Source organism: Suillus subaureus (assembly GCF_016647635.1).
Source record: "Suillus subaureus strain MN1 chromosome Unknown BJ212scaffold_34, whole genome shotgun sequence".
In the NCBI taxonomy this organism is placed as follows: domain Eukaryota; kingdom Fungi; phylum Basidiomycota; class Agaricomycetes; order Boletales; family Suillaceae; genus Suillus; species Suillus subaureus.
The window spans coordinates 406,392-425,992 of NW_024538590.1; the positions used below are offsets into that span (position 1 = coordinate 406,392).

General features: G+C 45.5%; 4 protein-coding genes across 4 annotated transcripts; 3 read left to right on the forward strand and 1 right to left on the reverse strand.

Moving 5' to 3' along the window:
• Window positions 1-6,691: 6,691 nt before the first annotated feature.
• On the forward strand, window positions 6,692-7,085 carry BJ212DRAFT_1484532 (uncharacterized protein; the record flags this gene model as incomplete). Its single annotated transcript, XM_041340811.1, has 2 exons — window positions 6,692-6,723; window positions 6,779-7,085. 2 exons carry the CDS (start codon window positions 6,692-6,694, stop codon window positions 7,083-7,085), a joined length of 339 nt encoding a protein of 112 aa, XP_041189241.1.
• A 3,984-nt stretch (window positions 7,086-11,069) lies between these two features.
• Window positions 11,070-11,897, reverse strand: BJ212DRAFT_1302629 (uncharacterized protein; the record flags this gene model as incomplete). Its single annotated transcript, XM_041333291.1, has 3 exons — window positions 11,070-11,543; window positions 11,716-11,759; window positions 11,798-11,897. 3 exons carry the CDS (start codon window positions 11,895-11,897, stop codon window positions 11,070-11,072), a joined length of 618 nt encoding a protein of 205 aa, XP_041189242.1.
• Window positions 11,898-12,365: 468 nt separating this feature from the next.
• Window positions 12,366-12,569, forward strand: BJ212DRAFT_1279589 (uncharacterized protein; the record flags this gene model as incomplete). Its single annotated transcript, XM_041331506.1, has 1 exon — window positions 12,366-12,569. A coding segment is annotated over one exon (204 nt), but the record flags the coding sequence as incomplete, so codon positions are not given.
• Window positions 12,570-17,758: 5,189 nt separating this feature from the next.
• BJ212DRAFT_1279486 (uncharacterized protein) lies at window positions 17,759-18,310 on the forward strand (the record flags this gene model as incomplete). The annotated part of the gene is made up of 1 exon (XM_041331496.1): window positions 17,759-18,310. The coding sequence occupies one exon, from the start codon at window positions 17,759-17,761 to the stop codon at window positions 18,308-18,310; it is 552 nt and encodes a 183-aa protein (XP_041189244.1).
• Between the last annotated feature and the right edge of the window lie 1,291 nt (window positions 18,311-19,601).

The following is a 19,601-nucleotide window of genomic DNA, read 5'->3' on the forward strand; positions in this document are numbered from 1 at the left end:
AGACTGTTGACAGTGACATCTGTACTTTCTTGTGGTATTCCTTCAAGGAGCTGGAGTACCACCATCCCAATTTCCTGCAGCCATTGGAGGTTGACCTTGGGAAGCTGGTGAGCTGCATGGGCAGATGTTTCATCATAGTGTCTACAATGATGAAGTTCATTATCATGACAAAGACAGTGATCCCCATGGTCAGTTACAGCTGATGCTCAAGCTCATGAGCTCATTGCTACCAGGAATGGAGGTGTATAAGTTATATGATTGCATCCTCTCTATGTGTGCCAATCCCAAGCAGGCATATCTGCACCTGTCCATTGTCGCTGCCCTTGCAGACCCTCTTCCCATCTTGCAAATCTCAACACTTCTTGGCTCTGGTTTGGGAAGGGATGTGCAGACAACACTGATACACCTATGGTCTGTCATGGACATCCCTACAGACAGCACTCTTCCTGTGAATATCTATCACTCATCCATTTGCAATTATGTTTCTGACCCCTCAAACTGTGGCCTCCCTTAAGTACACGATATCACATCACCCCATTCCCTACTCACACGTTCCTCTTTCTGCTTGATGATGGCAATTCCAGCAAGTGCAGCTTTATTGGATGCACTTTCAGAACTGAAGAAGCAGAGCAAAGCTATGCAACCTGAGGATCCCCATAAGTTAAGAGACTCATTAGTGTTCCTTGTTCGGCCACCAGAGCCACTGTCAGCTGTCATATGTATGCTGTGGCTTCAAGGAGATCGCACTTCAGATCTACAATCTTGGCTGGGGATCATGGACGGGTGTGCCTGGCTGCAGGCCCAGGGAGGATGAGACTGGCTGCAGACCAAGACAGGACGAGACTGGCTGCAGACCCAGGGAGGATGAGACTGGCTGCAGAACCAGGGAGGGTGAGACTGGCTGCAGACCCAGGCAGGACAAGACTGGCTGCAGACCCAGGCAGGACAAGACTGGCTGCAGACCCAGGCAGGACAAGACTGGCTGCAGACCCAGGCAGGACAAGACTGGTTGCAGACCCCAACAGGATGAGACTGGCTGCAGACCCTCTATGGTCAAGCATGGCAGTCCACTCCTGTGGCCTCTGTCTGGGTGACAATGGAAGAATTCTCAAGGACATTGGAAGCAATCAACGAGATTATCATTATCAGCAATGTGCCTTTACCACCAGCTTTCCAAGTCATCCAGCAGTTCAAGACCTTGCCAGATTTCTTGATGCTTCCGGTGTTCCTGGCACTAAGACACCAGCATCATTCCACTTCTGCATTACCAGAAAGTCTTCTTCTACTAGACAGGGTAATAATTCATGCTATGAATGCCTTTGAGAGTTTCACAAGTGAAGCACAGGAATGCAGTCAATCAGCTTCCAATGCTCTGAAGTATGCCTGTCACAACTGGGCTTGTACATCTTTCACATACCCCCAATCCATGGGATGTCACACTCAATCATTTATTCCATGCTTTTTGGAATGATCATATCATCTCCTGGCTGGAAATGGAGTGGTGTTTGAAGGGTCTGCAATCTTGCCTTGTTGTCTTATCTGAAGGGCAGAAATTTGTGAAGGTTTGTGTTTCAATCATTGCCCTGTCAAAATTGCCACAACTGATGTTGCCTTATGTTCAGTAATGTTTAGCCCATGACATGCCTTGGAATTCTCTCTTATTCTCAGTTTAGACTCTTGCACCACTGACACACATCCCAGTGCTAGCAGTTGAATCTGTCACCTTTATCCTATCAACAGTGCTTAGTACTTACAGCCACAGGCAGGTGAGGTTGACATCAGCACCAGCAAGTAACATAGTATTGATTGACAGTGTGATATACTTTACTCCTTGTTATGTATGTAAAATGTTGACTCAAGTACCCATGAATGTTAGACCTACTGTTGATACTAACATCTCTTGAGCAGTGGCACATTTAAAAGCTTGTTCGCGCTATCATAGAGGTCATGGTTTGATGAGGAGACAGCCTGCCACAATTCCAAGACCCTATTCTTACAGGGCCAGGTTTAGGCTATCACACTGCTGCCACCTATAGTTATACTTCCTTTATTTCCTCCTTAGTGAAGAGGACAGACAGGGCTAATTTGTGTCCCCTTTGGTAAGCTAGGAATCTATTTGTAATTTTGTACTGCGTGCGGCACATAATTTAAGTACTAGCAAAAAATTGTGACCTCAGCGGTAAGACATTTGCCTTTGTACTTATCCTTCTCAAGCTCTTGACTTTTTTAGAGCCCAGCTGTACCCAAGGCTTACTCTACCTCAATGGCATGAAGGACTAGTTTCGAGTCCATCCCTTTCCATGCCATGCATAGCAGACTCATGTTCGTTATTTTCTTCTCCCCCAGGGCCCTCGATGCAGTTGTCCCAGAGACTTATTATGACATGCCACTGTGCACTTCACATCCCTTTGATCATTGATCGCCTTTCCCTGACAAGCTGCTTCTTATCTCTCCTGAATCTCACTCAAGACGTCCATTCACCCCAATCACCCTGCAATAAGTTGAGACCTCTCACTTCCCAGTTGTGCAATCACAGGATTGATTATCACCCTCTTCTCCTCTACCTATTCCACTGTCATGACCTCATTATCCCTGAGGACACAGACTCATTATGAGGCTTTAAAGCTTTACCCACCATCTTTCCAGCCCCATTCTTCCTCATCATCCCAATCTGACTCCCAATGTGAATGAAACCAGCTCGCAGATGCATCAAGCATATATAGGTGCGTTCACAGTCATGCAGACACATCCTTGGAAGATATTTCGTTGAACTTCCATACATGGCATTGGTGCATAGGAAGGATGGAGCCTTTGTTGTGGTCTCACCCTTGGCATGTCCAGGTGCGATACTTTGTCTTGTGTCTCTTACATTTCTAATTCTGCAGTAAGCTCCAGCAGGGGAGCAAAACAAGGATATTTGAAAGTGTTGTTTGATGCATGAGTCATCTGTCCTATCAGGATCTCCGTGATTAGGATGGTGTATTGGCGTGGAGGATGCTAAGATGAACCTTGCATTGCTTGTGGGATTGGGGTGATGTTATTGTGGTTGGTTATTTTCAATTTGGGTGGCAATGGTGAGGAGATTCCGAGCTTGTACAATGACTTGGTTGCATCTGGTGCACATGCAAATCTTGGGTGTCTACAGGATGAGGAAGTGATATTGCAGTAAGCTATATAAGGCACTGGGAGGATATATAGTTGAAGGTAGGTCTGACAATAGGGAGAATTCTTGCTGTGATGGTGATGGATGTGTGGAGGAGACAGGCAGCCTCATGTCCTGGGCAACTATGGAAATATGAGGTAGATTAATGCAGTGCATGCATCAGCTGTATATCTCTCCATTTGAAGCAGACAATACTATTCAAAAATCCATTTGGATTGAACTCAGACACCCTGCTTCGTCTACTTCACATCTCTTGTGCAATTGAGCAGCACAAATAGACTCCTTTCTTTCATTCACATTCAGAACTCAGAACCAAGCACATCAAAGATATGGTGGCAATGTACCTCCACTGTGTCCTGCCATCATACAGGTGGAGGCGCTGCTGCATGTTGTCCAGGGTAGTGGCATATGAATTAGATGAACTTGGTGGCATCGTGAAGTTGCAGTCATTCTGCAGAATTGCTTGTGATTCTGGGTATAGCTTGGTATAGACCAATTCCATATTCATCTGTTATTGCTACTGAATGCTTACCATCAGGTCACTGGAGTGTGTTTGAGGAAGGACTGAATCTGATTGAGTCCTCATGATACCCACTGCAGTGTCATCTGGAACAACAGACCATCTGTGCATATGTTGTATTTTTATTAGCCAGTGCGACATACATATTTGTGATACATAAGCAAATAAAGTTGCCCCCAGGACAGCCACAAAACCAACCATGCCCATCTACACAGAGATCTCAGTTGACCTCTCCTCTGTGTGTGCCTGTTTCACCTTTCTGGTTGGAAGCTCAGTGGGCACATTCTCCAACTCCATATCTTGTGGGTATTGGAAGGTGAAATGTGAACTTGCCACTTGAGCATTTGGATACTGAGGTGAGACTTTGGGAATACCGGAGTGTCTATCGATGTATGTGATTATGAAACTGATGAGGACATTAGCCATTGTGCATTCACCAGATTGAGACAAGTTGTGACAAAGGGCTGTCGCATTATTCTGGTGCTGTCATATGCCATTCCGGACTCTCAACTCTAAATCTGCTTCTCCGGATACCCAGATCTGAAATCTGGATCTCAAATGATCTGATCTATCTTTATCTCTCTTCCAGAATCCAAACCCTATATCAGCGCCCAACTCCATTTAGACTGCCCCTGTCTCTGGACTCCTGGTTAACCATGTTTCCCTTTTGATTATTGATCCGTTACATACATTTCATTTCTGGTGTTCATTATTTGTGATCTGTCCTACTTACTAATAGACTTTGCATATGCTTTGTACATAGCCTTTATGTTTGCTGACTGATTCCTATATGATACCTACAGTATATAAACCTCCTGTAACTCTTGGAAATACTCCAGTTTGAATATCATCTTAGTTCCTGCTCATTCCTGTGTCCTCTGGACTCAAGATAAGTCTCTTGTCATATTCCGAGTCTTAGGATTGCATCCTAGACTACATTTCTAACTCTACCTTAAGGGTAGTCCATCCCCTGTTAGTTTCTAGTCTGGACTTCGTCCGGATTAGTCTTATCTGCTTGCCCAGGTAATATCCAGATGTCTGTCGGATTTATCTCACATTTCAGATCCAGACATCCGTTATCCACCCTAGTCAAATCCTGGAAACTCCAGACGACTGTTCTAGCCCCCAGAAATTAAGGGCACATACTTGGGAAAGGGGCACAGCATACGAGCTGAGGCCAAGCCCTTGTGATCCGACCCCCTTGAGCACACAACCTTAACAGGTGCACACAGAATGGCAAAGTGATACAAGATGCTGATAATATGTCAGAACAGCAGGTAGGAGCAGCATAGTCAGATGACATACGGAGATCTAAAAGGCACTAAAGTGCCAAAGGTAACAAGATACCTAGTGTTACTAACCTCTGCTTGCCTCTTGCAACAGAGGCTATCAAGCCATTAGCTTTTTCGCATCTAGAGCGTGCCGTGATGAACTCATGTAACCAGGAAAACCAACAGAGCAAAAATGCTTGACACAACAGCAAGGACCATGAAGGCTGAAGTAAACTGGTGTGCATGAGGGTTAAAGCTAGACTGAAAACACTTACCTCCTATAGTATGTGCATTGATTACCAGCCTTAGAATCACAATCAATTTGATGTTGCAGATATAAATACCAACTTAAAAACAAGTGAGCAAATGTCTTGTAGGAGAAGAACAGAACATGATGAGCATACAGAGTAAGAGCTCACAGGAAACAGCCAATGGGGAGGGCATGGTGTCACAGATTAGTACTAATGTAGATGGGGTGATGCAATGTGATGAACAAGATTGAGCCTGTTGAAGAGCATTGTGTGATGGTGCATCTCCCATGTACTGAACTTTTATATCAACCCAGTTTGCCACGAGTGGACTGTGGCCTTTATGTTTGGCAAAAGATAAAAATGGCTTGTGGCAAGGATTTTATATCATCACTGTTCTTGGAGGTGGGGTCAATTGAACAATAACATTGCTTCAGATTTTTGTGGATCAGCCTGTGGTGCGTGGACCACCTTACATGACTGGTTGATAATGGTTGGAGAAGGCTACATGAGTTTGATTGCATACAGCAAAACACATATCCGTCTTTAAACACTAAAGGGGTGCTTTCCTAGACAACTCAGAAATGTTACAAAAAGGCCAATGCATCATGGACAATATTGACATATTGAATGAACCTGATCAGGCACTACTTGTGCACATAGCTAGGAAGGCATTCGGAATCCAGTTAAGTTAACAGCACTTGTGTCATTTGCCCATATTGTTAGCCATAATATATTGTGACCATTCTGGCATTACTTACCATGAAATTTCTTGTTTCTTGTGTCCCAAACTGCTACCAGTTCTGCAATGGTGAACTTTCAGGACTCGTCATATCCCACGTCAGTGCATCATCACATTACATTGTTAGTAAATCTTCATCAAACCTGATCTCCATGAGCCTGATGGTGATATTTGCAATCATAGATATCCATGTATTCAACAGCCAAAGACATGATATATTGTTCCCTCAATGTAACCATGACCTAGCAGAGTTGATGCCTTTATTAGGCTGAAACAGGCAGTAGGGTTCAGAATCACAAGTTGATTGCAAAGGAATTGAGGAGTAGCCATGGTTGAGTTCAGCACAAGTTGTCCAGGCTTGTATTCTTCTCAAGTCATGTAAGCACATATTGGGAATCATGCTGAAATGAAATGCTGCCTTCCATAAAAAGTTAGCAGCAAGCAGGTAAACAATAAATGATTTTTTCTATGTCAATTCTTGTGTGCCACCTTATTTCTCCTGGACCAATCAACCCAATCTCAGGATCTATTGCCACCATTGCCTCCTCCACCTATTCCATCGTCACCACCTCTTGTTATCCCCAAGGACCAAGACTCATTATGGGCCTTTACCTGCCGTCTTTGCAGCATCATTCCTCACTATCCCAATCTGACTACCAATGTGAATGAAACCAGCCTGCAGATGCATCAAGCACATGTACCCTATCATTTCTGATGTCAATTTGTTGTGTCCTCACTTTTAATCTCATGTGCCACCAAAAGGTGTGGTTTCAGAACAGGTATGTCATGCTCTCTTCTCTTTTTTTATGATTCAACTCATCTATTCTCTCTTAGGCATGCAAAGGACAACAAAGCGCTTTGTAAAAGAGTTCAACACTCCACTCAGCAAGGTTCTGCTTCTGCTCACTCCTCAAAAATCTCAGTCTTCCAGGGACACATCTCCCAAGGACTCTCTCAAGTCTTCCACCCCATGGAAAAACCCATGCATTCTGCAGAGGATGGTCAACCACCTCCACCAGAACCACACCCAGTGGAGCAATCATCCATAACCAAAAGTCCTTTTGAAGTTTTCCTGTGCTACATAACCCAGTCACCCCTACCAAAATTCCCCCTCATGTTCAACCTCTACCGGCAGACTTGACCTTGTAGGACAATAATGTCACTCCAAACGCACACAGAGTGTTGCTGTTAATTGTCATGTACATGTCAAATACAGCTGCCAACCAGCCGTCTACCCACTTCCCAGATAGACACAAGTCTATGGACGTCAGCCCCCTTAGGTTTGTGAATCACATGTTCACACACATTGCAAAGGAGAAGAATAACACAATATTTCTCAAGATGCCCATGTCTCCTGCAGGGTCAGGTCAGGCCTTGGCCCATCCACTGTCTAGCCTTGGTGGGCCAAGCATACATGCAACAAATCACAGTTCCTCTACTCCCTACAGCCCTCACCCTGCCCTTCTTTGGCTCATAGGGCATCAGAGCCCCACGCCTTTACACCTTCTTGCACTCTGTTGTTCCAGAGGTTTGTCCACTGTTTCTGTCCTCATGTGTGCCACAGACAACCACCTTACAATGAGCTCCAGAGCACTTCTGCTGCCTATTCCTGGACCCCTGCCAAAGCCTAATTTCCAGTTTGGTGCTCTGACATCTGCATCGCCTCTGCATGTCTCACTGGATGCAGAATCCCTCAGGAAACATGCATGCATAGGTGTTTCCTCACAACAAGGCAGATCAGGACACAGAGGAGTCATACAGTTTTACTGGATCATCTTGCTTTGGCTTGACTGCTACATCTGTGGGAGCAACACCAGCATGACCAGCATGATTTATTCAGACATTAACAGCTGTGTTGGCGTCGATTGTTTCAATCCAAGTGGCAAGAGATGGTCTTGGTACTCTAGTGCTTTTCTGATCATTATATTCATTCCTTGATGTTACAGCACATCCAACCTCAAGACATGCATGTTGGTCTGAACATGTGGTCCAGCCAGGCTCACTTCAATGCTGTGTCTTCATTTGCCTACCAACAAAGAAACCAAGGTACTTTCCTCTGCTTCCACAGTTTTGCCCAGTAGAAGTTTGCACCTTGGATATGACAAGGGCCCTAGCCCTTTGGGTCTGCAAATGAGTGAAGCTTCATTTAGATACAGTAATGTAATTAGTTGTTTTACCTTGACTGACGAGACACTGACATGTTTCTGCACAGCTCTCACCTGAACCCAGCGTCAATACCTATCTAGGACTTACGGAGCCTCCCATAGCAAGCCACAAGCCTAGTATACCCACCATCTGAGGAGTCCACACAATTGTGTCCAGAACAATATCAAGCACAATTCCTCATACCCAATGCTTGTAGACATGATGTCCCTGTCCAACGCATACCATTTCACCCCAGGATCCAACCAATACCCCCACACAGGAAACAATTTGCCATCTCCATAGGAAAGCATGTTTCCTAACATGGTAGCCTCATAACCCCAACCTGGGTTGTGGCAGGGAGCAGTTTTTCATCGAGCTCTGCTCCATCTGCTAATATTGGATTTGCTGATGGTATGAACTTGCATGTGCTGCCTCATGTGAATAGTGTGGGGCATGGTGAGGAACTGTTCAGTACACATAGCTGAGGCAGCCGTTGAGCTTCTTGGGTTGTCATCTCTCTCATGCATCCCCATTGTTTGTCCATCTGGAATTCACATTTACTGTTGTCTTTGCTTGCTGCTGTTATTCATGGTTGCTGTAAACTAATTTGGTTGTGGCCTCAAGGGCTTTTTTTCGAACCAGTCATTTCATCTTGCTCAGTCCATTGTCCATTACTCTGTCACTCATTTGTGAGCTACTCCCCCCTGCTCATTGTGATCTGGCCATGCTCACTGTTTTGTCTCAGTCAGTGTCTCATCTCACCTCTATTTCCTTAGTTCCATCCCTTCTTCTTTCATGCATCCAATACCATCTTTATCCCATCATGTGGACTTCTGGCTCTACTTAAATTAATCTACTTGGTTTAATACTGTGTCTAGTGAATTCAGTTGCAGCCATTTTGGCATAATGTCTTGGGGGATCATCAGGGTCATGTCATGTACAGGGGCAGGGTTGATGGTCATCATGGCTAGTTTTGAGATTGCAATTACTGAGAAGTAGGAACAAAGATTGGCTGAGACTTGAATTTGATTCTTCAGCCTGTGCCCCAATCTTAGAGAAAGACCGATATTTGGTTCAAGCATGACCTATCGGACGAAAGTTGTAGATATATTATAATTAATTACAGTAAGATAGCAAGAGATCGAAGGACCATGAGCTGCAAGACTTGGCCAGAGCTTCATACCAGGTATTCCAGGAATCAGAGGTGCCATCATCAGTAATGGAGGGTGAAAGATAATCTGATTGCCAGGTAGGGCTAAGGGTGGTTCTCCACCTCTCCCTGTCACCTGTGCATTCCTGTGCATCATCAAATGGTGAAGCTGTGCCCAAAGAATCATCAGAGCAATGTGTTAAGAACCATGCTCAAAGGAGAGAGATTGACTCAGAGGGGCTTGGCCTCAGCTTGTATGCTGTGCCCCTTACCCAAGTATGTGCCCTTCATTTCAGAGGAAGTCCAATGATGGTCCAACAAAGTCTGGAGGACTTCCAGAGGCTGGCTACTCTGGTGGAGAGTGTGGGAGGACTTCCAGAGGAGTGCAGGAAATGTCTGGAGGAGCATGGGAGAGTTCTGGAGGGATGCAGGAAATGCTCAGGAGAGTTCCCACTGCAAGATAATACTTCTACAGGAAAACAGGATGGAAGGATAGGAGGTCTGGAGGACAGGAGGACAGGATGTCTGGAGGTCCAGAGTATGGAGGACAGGAGGTCTGAGGTACGGGATGGATGTCTGAAGGTACAGAGGGTGGAAGGTACAGAGGGTGGAACGTCTGAAGGACAGGATGCCCAGAGGTACGAGGGACAGGACATCTGGAGGTACAGAAGATGGGAGGTCTGGAGGTCTGGAAGGAATAGGGGCTATGTCGGATGAAGTCCGATGTAGAAGCAAACGGAGGTAGACTACCCTAAGGTAGAGTCAGAGGGACAGGAAGTGGACCTAAGTCCAGAAAGAGGGTAAGTGCCAGAAAGGCAAGACTCCAGCCTAGGGAAACAATCCCTAGACTTGGGACAGAGACATAGGGGACAAATCCGAAGGTCCAGAATTCCAGCCTAGGGGATCCATCCCTAGGCCTTATGGAAAAGGACAAACTCAGATGGACTGAAGTCTGGAAGAAGATTGGGCAAGTCTAAGGTGAGAGAGCAGGAACTAAGATGATATTCAGACTGAGGACTCTACTGTAGTTGTACAGGGGTTATATACTAAAGGCTATCTGAGAGGATCAGTAAGCAAAGGAGTAAGGCTATGTACGAGCATGTGGAAACACATTGGTAAGTAAGACAGAACATAACTAAATGAACTTGGAGATGAAACTAGTACAAGGATCAATCAGCAAGATGGAAACAGAGATAACCAAGAACTGGAAAGGCAGAGATGCCTAAATGGGGATAGGCACAGGATCTTGGACAGAGGGTGGGAATGGTCTGGAGATAGTACAGTTAATATCCAGAGGTCCGGAGATCTGGGGATCCGGAAGGCAGGATGGAAACAGGACTGAGATATGTGAGGTGGTGGATGTAGTCCGGAATCCAAGAGGAGGTAAAGTCCGGATGTCTTGCTGGACGGAATGTGCATAGGGTGAACAGGATAGGGGATCCAGGAATGAGTTAGATACAGGGTCCGGAAATAGGTCCGGAAAGCGTGGGAATATGATGGGATCTATGTCTGGTATATGGGATATGACACAATGCCACATGATGCAGATTGAAATACAGATAGAAGGAACCAAGATAACAAGATTGTAAGCATAACATACTTGCAGTCATATGCCATGAACAGTGTATTTGAGAGAGCCAAGTTCTTCATTCAGACTAAGTACTATATTGTTTCAATGTGCTAAGAATTGATGGATGTGGATACTGCAGCTGTAGAGTTGCATAACCTACTTAGTGAGCCCTCGAGGGAGGTACTGAGATTAAGAGGTGCAATGGGCATTAATGGCAGCATGTGTTGAGACAAGTGTGGATCTACAATCCCGCTGAATGATCAATGTGATTGGGGATAAGTATGGGATTCTTGGAATGTGTGCTCATGTGGGAGTGGGAAGTAGGGTGCGAGTGCATTGATATCGTTATGGGGCATCAGTTCTCTGTGATCTGTGGGGGAAGACGGTTGAGCTTGATTGATAGTGGTTCTGGAGGAAGGAGAAGGACTGGGTGATGCCAAGAAGAGTTGATCGAAGGCATTGATGGATGGGGAAGCAATTTGTGGGGTTTGGGTGTGTAACCGGTACCATGGACTGAGGACGTTTTTGAAGGTTTGGATGTCTCTTCGCATTGTCTGTACAACGGATTCGAGTGTGTAGACTTTTTGTCTGAGAGCGGCATTTTCTGTGTTTAGTGATGATAGTTGAGTGTTATTGATGGAGAAGAATCCTTTGATAGCTTTGTATTGGCAGGAGAGAACATGTTTGTCAGAAAGCTGATGCTGGGGACCAGTCCAGGAACAGCCATTGTTAGCCTGTGTGCACAGAATTTCATAGTCAAGATAGATAACAGCATGCACTTGAGACTGTGACCTTGAGAACTCTTCGAAGCAGAAACTACACATTGCAGACTTGGAAAGACACTCCGAGTTGTGAGTCTATCCACACTTGGGTGAGTAGATTCAGAATGGATTGACATAGACACACACACTGAGATTGCTGTACTTGATAGTTGCACCACACCCATTGCACTGTGTCGAGCGGTACATGCAAGCATCTTGATGCTTACCAACATCCTTCCAAAGGATCAAGGATGAGCTTGTTGCATTAATATTGCTCTTCCAAACATGGATCTCAATGTACTTGTACTCATTTGGGTCCACACTCATTACTGTATTGAAACTGAAGTTAGCTACCAGTTTTGTATCACAATGCATCTCTATTTGATTGAAAGCTGTTAGTATAAGATAATAGTACTCAGTAAACTCTATTCGTCTGCTGCTTATACTCGGCAGAGTCCAATCTCACTATTAATAGTAATGCAATTGATCACAATTATAGTAATCTACAGAAATACCTGTCTTGATTTCTAGTTTTTGAGCATTACTGATGTGGATTGTTCCACAACCCAAGTCTTGTCACAACTTACAAGCCTTGATTCAAATCTTCGTAAGTCATCCCTTCAGATAACTATTGTCCAACTATTTCTAACCACACCCTTGGGCCAGCTAGTACTTCCAGTTGGTTCATTGCATCTCACTCATCACAACCTTCATCAATGGGTGACAATCAATGTCAGTACTTCCATCTCTTATCTCCTATACTTTCTGACCTCTTTGACAGTTCTTGAAGGAATTTGGGCAAAGCTGTCCAACATTGCTGTCAAGGGTGCTCAATATAACTCCTGTGAGCGTCTGCCCCACCTGAAATGTTTGCAAGGGACTTGGGTGGATCTTCTCAAACAAATTCACAGATTTCTGGATGATACACAGAAGAATCAACTCATTTGGCTACATGGCACAGCTGGCAGTCAGGAAAGTCTGCCATTGCATTCACCATAGCTGAGAGGATGAAAAGTCTAAAAGTGACAGAGGAGACAAATGTTGAAAAGCGACTAGGAGGAACTTTTTTTTCTTGCACAAGCACATGAAACGTCACACAGCTGAATATTTCTTTGTGACACTTATCTATCAACTTGTCACCAATTTTCCAAGCATCATGCAGGATGTGTGCAGAATTATCTGAGACAATCCCACTCTGCTAGATTCAGATGTGCCTCTCTACAACCAGATGGAAGCTCTCTTTCTCCTACCCCTCCAGAAACTTTGACTCAGATTGCACAGATGTCTGCCTTTGTCATTTGTGGTCAATGCCCTTGATGAATACACATCTGCACCCAAGCTTACTGATCTCATCCTTTCCCTTGCACAGGCACTCCGTGACCCTGATCTGCCTGTGACCCACATTCTACTCACCAGTCACTTGGAATCCCATATTAGAAAAGTCATGCAGAATGAAGAGGTGCACCTGTTGGTGTGTGAGATACCAGTGAGAACTTCTGGGGAGGGTGGCATCATCTCTTTAGATGGCGCAGATGTTAACAGTGACATCTGTACTTTCTTGCAGCATTCCTTCAGAGAACTGGAAGATCGTCATCCCAATTTCCTGCAGCCATCGGAGGTTGACCTTGTGAAGCTGGCAAGCTGAGCTGGGAGACATTTCATTGTAGCATCTATGATGATAAAGTTTATTGTCGATGATGGATACAAGGATCCCCATGATCAGTTACAGCTGATACTCAAACTGACAAGTGAGCTACTAGCAGGAACAGAGGTGTATAAGTTATACAATTGTATCCTCTCCACATGTGCTGATCCCAAGTAGGCATACCTTCACTTGTCCATTGTTGCTGCGCTTGTAGATCTTCTGCCGCTTTCACAGATCTTGAAACTTCTTGGCCCTGGTCAGGGCTGTGATACTGAGACAACACCAGTGCAGCTACAGTCTGTCATGGATATTCCTACTGATGCCAATCTCCCCTATGAACATCTATCACTCATCTGTTTGTGACTATGTTTCTGACCCCTCAAACTGTAGCCTTCCTGGAGTGCAGGATATGCCATTAGCCCATTCCTTACTTGCTGATTCCTCTCTACACTTGATGATAGAAGAAATTCCAGAAAGCACCACTCTATTGGATGTGCTCTCAGAATTGGAGAAGCAGAGCCAAGCCATGCAACCTGAGGACCCCAAAAAATTAAAAGACACATTAGGGTTTCTTGTTTGGGCACCAGAGCCAGCGTCTGTTCTTATCAGCATGTTATGGCTTTGGGATGATTGCAGGTCAGATGTACAATCTTGGCTAGGGACTGTGGATGGAGTGCATGGCTGCAGACAGATGCAGGGTATAACTGGCTGGACACCCAAGAAGGAGCAGAGTGGCAGGAGACCTGGGTAGGACAAAACTGGCTGCAAACCAAGGCTGGATTGGCCTGGCAGGAAACCTTGATACCAGAATTAGAATCTGTGTCAAGTACTTCAGACTCATCAGACTCATTGGAGACCAAGGAAGTGCCAGGTTTCTAGCTGTGGGCCCAGTGCAGGCCAGAGTGGCCACACACCCAAGAAGGGCATGACTTACTGTGGACCAATGTAGGGAAAATCAGGCTGCTGACCAAGGGAAGGCTGGCCTGGATCTGGGACCCTGACACAAAGGCCTGGGTGCAGATCTAGGGAGGACGAGACTGGCTACAGACCAAGGGAGAACAAGGTTGGCTGAGGGCCTGGGCAGGATAAGGCTGGCTAAGTACCTGGAGAGGATAAGACTGGCTGAGGACCCAGGGAGGATGAGACTGGCTGCAGACCCAGGGAGGACAAGACTGGATGGAGAGCTAGAGAGAGCAAGACTGGGTGGAGAAGTGGGGAAGTGGGGATGAGAATAGCTAGAGACCTAGGAAGGACAAGGCTAGCTGGAGACCAAGGGAGGACGAAAATGGCTAAAGGACTAGAAAGGATGAAAATGGCTACAGGCCCAGGAAGGATGAGGTTGGCTGCAGACATTGGGAGGGCTAGACTAGCTACAGACCTCAGGGCCACAAGGCTGGCTGCATAACTAGGGAGGAAAAGAATAGCTGGGGACCCAAGGAGGACAAGACTAGCTGCTGCTGGGAGGATGAGATTGGCTGCAGACCCAGGCAGGACAAGACTGATTGCAGACTGATGGAGGGCAAAAGTGGCTTAAGAGCAAGAGTGAGCCAAGCTGGCTGCAGACTGAGGGAGGGCAAAGGTGGCTTAAGTGTAAGAGTGGGAAAAGGTAGGCTGCAGACTGAGGGAGGACAAATCTGGCTGCAGACTCAGGCAGGACAAGACTGGTTGCAGACTGAAGAAGGACAAAACTGGCTTAAGAGCGAGAGTGGGCAAAGCTGGCTGCAGACTGAGGGAGGATGAATCTAGCTGCAGATCCAGGCAGGACGAGACTGGCTAATTATCCAAGGAGCAAAAAACTTGTGGCTGATCCAGGAAGCATGAGACTGGTTATATACCCAGACTGCATGAGACTGGCTGCAGACACTGGGAGGCCAAGATTGGCTGCAGACCCAGGGAGGCCAAGACTGGCTGCAGACCTCAGGAGGGCTAAATTGGTTGCAGGCCAAGGTACCACGACACTGGCTGCAGACCAAGGGACCACAGGAATGGCTGCAGACTCATACAGTGCAAGACTGGCTGCAGACCCAGGGAGCGTGAGACTGGCTGAAGACCTGGGCAGTATGAGACCGGCTACAGACCCAGGGAGGGTTGGGCTGGTTGCAGACCCAAGGAGGATGAGAGTAGCTAGGGACTTGGGCAGGATGAGACTGGCTTCAGATCCAGGTAGGACAAGACTGACTGCAGACCCAGGGAGGACAAGACTAGGTGCAGACCCAGGAAGGACAAGACTGGCTGCAGACAGCAGCAAGATGGCAACTCAGGTAGGATGAGACTGGCTGCAAACCCAGGCAGCACATGACTGGTTGCAGACCTAGCAAGGACAAGACTGGCTGCAGATCCAAGAAGGGTTGCAGACCCAGGGAGGACAAGACTGGCTGCTGACATCCCATGGCCAAGCATGGCAATTCACTCCCACGGTGTCTTTCTGGGTTGCTATGGAAGAATTCTTAAGTACATTGGAAGCCATTAGCAGGTATAATATCATCCCAGAATTGCCTTTCTCACTACCTTTCCAAGTTATCCAGCAGTTCAAAACCTTGCCAGATTTCCTAATGTTACCAGCATTCCTGGCGTTAAGCCATCAGCATCATTCCAACTCTGCATTGTCAACATATCGTCCCCCAAACAGGGAGATTATCCATGCTATGAACACCTTCATGACTTTCGCACACAAAGCACAGCAAAAAAGTCGATCATCTTCTGATGCACTCAAGTATGCCTGTCAAAACTAGGACTATCCATCTCTCATATGCTCCAAATTCACAAGATGACATGCTCAACTACAAATTCCATGCTTTCTGGAATCGTCACCTCCTTTCCTGGCTTGAACAACAATGGTGTTTGAAAGGTCTATAGTCTTGTCTTGATATTTTATGCAAAGGGCAGAAGCTTGCAAAGGTCTGCATTTCTCAATTCACACACAAATGACCTAATCAAGCTGATATTGCCTTGTTCCAGGCTTGGTTTTTCATTCCTATTTTATGAAACCCCTCATAAATCTCATCCTCAGTTTTAATCCATCAATGTGCAACCCAGTGAAGGATACTCCAATGCCTGTGTCCATATATCAAGAATTCTTCACAGCTTCTTGAGTGTCACATTCTAAATGACTGTTCACTTGTTCCATGATAGAGAAGTCTTCACATTTGCATTTGTTACATTGTGTATCAATCTACAGTGCTCTTATAGTTTTGCAAAATGAATGGTTTGTATGGAATGTGGGGGATGCAGTGGCTTTCAGATGTGTTGATAAGTTGGACTTTGAGGAAGTGACAATGCAGCATGATAATCCAGAATAGGTTAACATCGCAAGGTGTTCTGGGTGCAATGCCATGAGTCTGCCCAGCTTCTGTCAGGCAGTCTGAACTACTATAAGATTCTATACATGGCTCAGGAAGTCATTATTATTTAAATGGTGTCATCAAAGTTTGTGGTCCAACAATGCTGTGAAATGAAACAGCCTGAGGGGTCAAACAACATTGCATGACACTAGCTTAAGCTTAATGATGTCAAAGCACCTTGAATTCAAGCAAGCAACAGTATGTTGGACTCTGAGAGATCTGAGAGGACCCAGATTGAAGGATCCAAGATAGAGAAGGGATGTGAGTGAGAGGTACGAGCACAAGCCAAAATGGACAAAGGTGAGCGACATATTGATGTCAGCTCACACCCTACATTATTTTCTATGTTTCATTCTTATATCTGAGTCATAACAGTACTCACCTTAAAAGCGTCAGTAGAGACGCCCTAACATCTCAGTTCATTCAAGATACTGAGATGTAAGCCTTAAATATTGTCACCCACATGCTACAAAGTCTAATGATAACATAGTGTACTTGTTGTATAGGTAGACAAGACATTAACAGAGTTCTTTCAAGATACTGAGATTGTACTTGTTGTATAGACTCCTTGCCCCTCTCACTCGTCTCATAACAAGACAGTACTAGTAATGTCATTGTCGTCAAGGTTGCAAGAACTTCAGTCAGAAAAGCAGAATCCATTCACATTATGAGCTCACCTCACAAAGTAAACCACATGAGATTTTATCAACACCATGAAAGAGACCCCTACAGGCTATAGCAATCCAGACTGCAAGACACAACTTGAATGTGAGGACCTCCTATGCATACAGTCGTGATTATCCAAGCCACAAAAATTAGAAGTAAGCCAACATAATACTGACAGTTACCTGTATGGTAGTTTGGTCACAGCAGTGTGCACAGCAGCAGCCTCCTGCAAGCACTGGATGGTGAACACCTTCTTGTCCTTCAATTGCATTCCACAACCATCCAGTGAACTTACCATAGAATAGATTGAAATACACATCTGTCCATCTCATCTTCAGCATCACACTTCACACTCTCCATCAATTGACAGCTGGATCATTCTGTGACCTTATCACAACTTACAAGCTTTGATTCAAATCTTCATACATTGTCCCTCCAGATCACTGTCACCCAGATTATTTCTAACCACACCCTTGAACCCAGCTAGTACTTTCAGTGAGTTCATTGCATCTTGCCACATATCACAACTTTCATCAATGAGTGATGATCAATATCAGTACTTCCATCTCTTATTTGTCACATGCTCTCTGACCTCTTTGACAGTTCTTCAAGGAACTTGGGCAAAGGTGTCCAAGGTCGCTGTCAAGGGTGCTCAATATAACTCCCCTGAACATCAGCCCCACCTGAAGTGTTTGCAAGGGACCCAGGTGGATCTTCTCAAATACATCCACGGATTCCTGGATGACCCAAAGAATAATCAATTTATCTGGCTGCATGGCATGGCAGGTGTCAGAAAGTCTGCTGTCGCATTCACCATAGCTGAGAGGATGAAAGGTCTAAAAGTAACAGAGGAGATGAATGTTGAAAAATGGCTAGTGGGAACATTCTTTTCCTTGCGCAAGCATGCCAAACATTGCACAGCTGGATTTTTCTTTGCAATGCTTGTCTACCAGCTTGCCACCAATTTTCCAAGCATCAGGCAGGATGTGAATAGAACAATCTGCAACAATCCTGCTCTACTAGACCCAGACACACCTCTCTGTGACCAGATGGAGGCTCCCTTTCTCCAACCCCTCTGGAAACTTTGACTGAGATTACATGGATGTCCACCTTTGTCATTTGTTATCAATGCACTTGATGAATGCACATCTGAACCCAAGCTTACTGATCTCATCCTTTCCCTTGCACAGGCTCTTCATGATCCTGACCTTCCTGTGACCCACATTCTGCTCACAAGTCACTTGGAATCCCATATCTCTAAAGTCTTTCAGAACAAAGAGGTCTGCCCATTGGTGCGGGAGATACCCGTGAAAACTTCTGGGGAGGGTGGCATCATCTCATTAGATGGCGCAGATGTTGACAATGATATTTGTACTTTCTTGCAGCATTCCTTTGGAGAGCTAGAAAGTCGCCATCCAGATTTCCTGCAGCCATCTAAGGATGACCTTGTGAAACTGGCGAGCCAAGCAGGCAGATGTTTCATCATGGCATCTATGATGATGAAGTTCATTATCAACAATGAAGACAGTGATCCCCATGATCGGTTACAGCTGATGCTCAAGCTAACGACCTTGCTACTACCAGGAATGGAGGTGTACAAGTTATACAATTGTATCCTGTCCATGTGTGCCGACCCCAAGTGGGCTTACATGCACTTGTCCATTGTTGCTGCCCTCGCAGACCCTCTTCCCATTTTGCAAATCTCAACACTTCTTGGCCCTGGTTTGGGAAGGGATGTGCAGACAACATTGATACAGCTGTGGCCTGTCATGGATATCCCTACAGACAGCACTCTCCCTGTGAATATCTATCACTTGTCCATTCATGACTATGTTTCTGAACAGTTGAACTGCAGCCTCCTGTTAAGGTCATACTCAAAGGATAACTGGATCTGAAGGGCTTCGGCCTCAGCTCGTGCACTGTGCCCCTTACCCAAGTATTGCCCCTTATTTCAGGAAGGCAAGACTAGCGCATCCGGAAGGTCGGATGAGTAGCGTAATGGATCTGGGTGACTTCTGGATGAGGGATAAGTATTGTAAGGCTAATCCAGATGAGTCCAGACTAGAAACTAATGGTAATGGACTGTTGGAGACAGAGGCGGATACAGATAGACTATAGGAATCAATCCTAAGTCTTGGAGGGTGACGAGAGTAGAGGTACTCAAGTCCAGAGGACAGGAATGAGTAGAACTAAGATGATATTCGAACTGAGGTACTACAGAAAGTTACAGGAGGTTATATACTATAGGTATCTAACAGAATGATCAATCAGCAGAGTCCGAGGCTATGTATGAAGCATGTGGATAGTCTATTGGTAAGTAGAAATGGATCACAAATCATGAAACGGAAATGAAACATAGGTAGCGGATAAGGGAGCAGG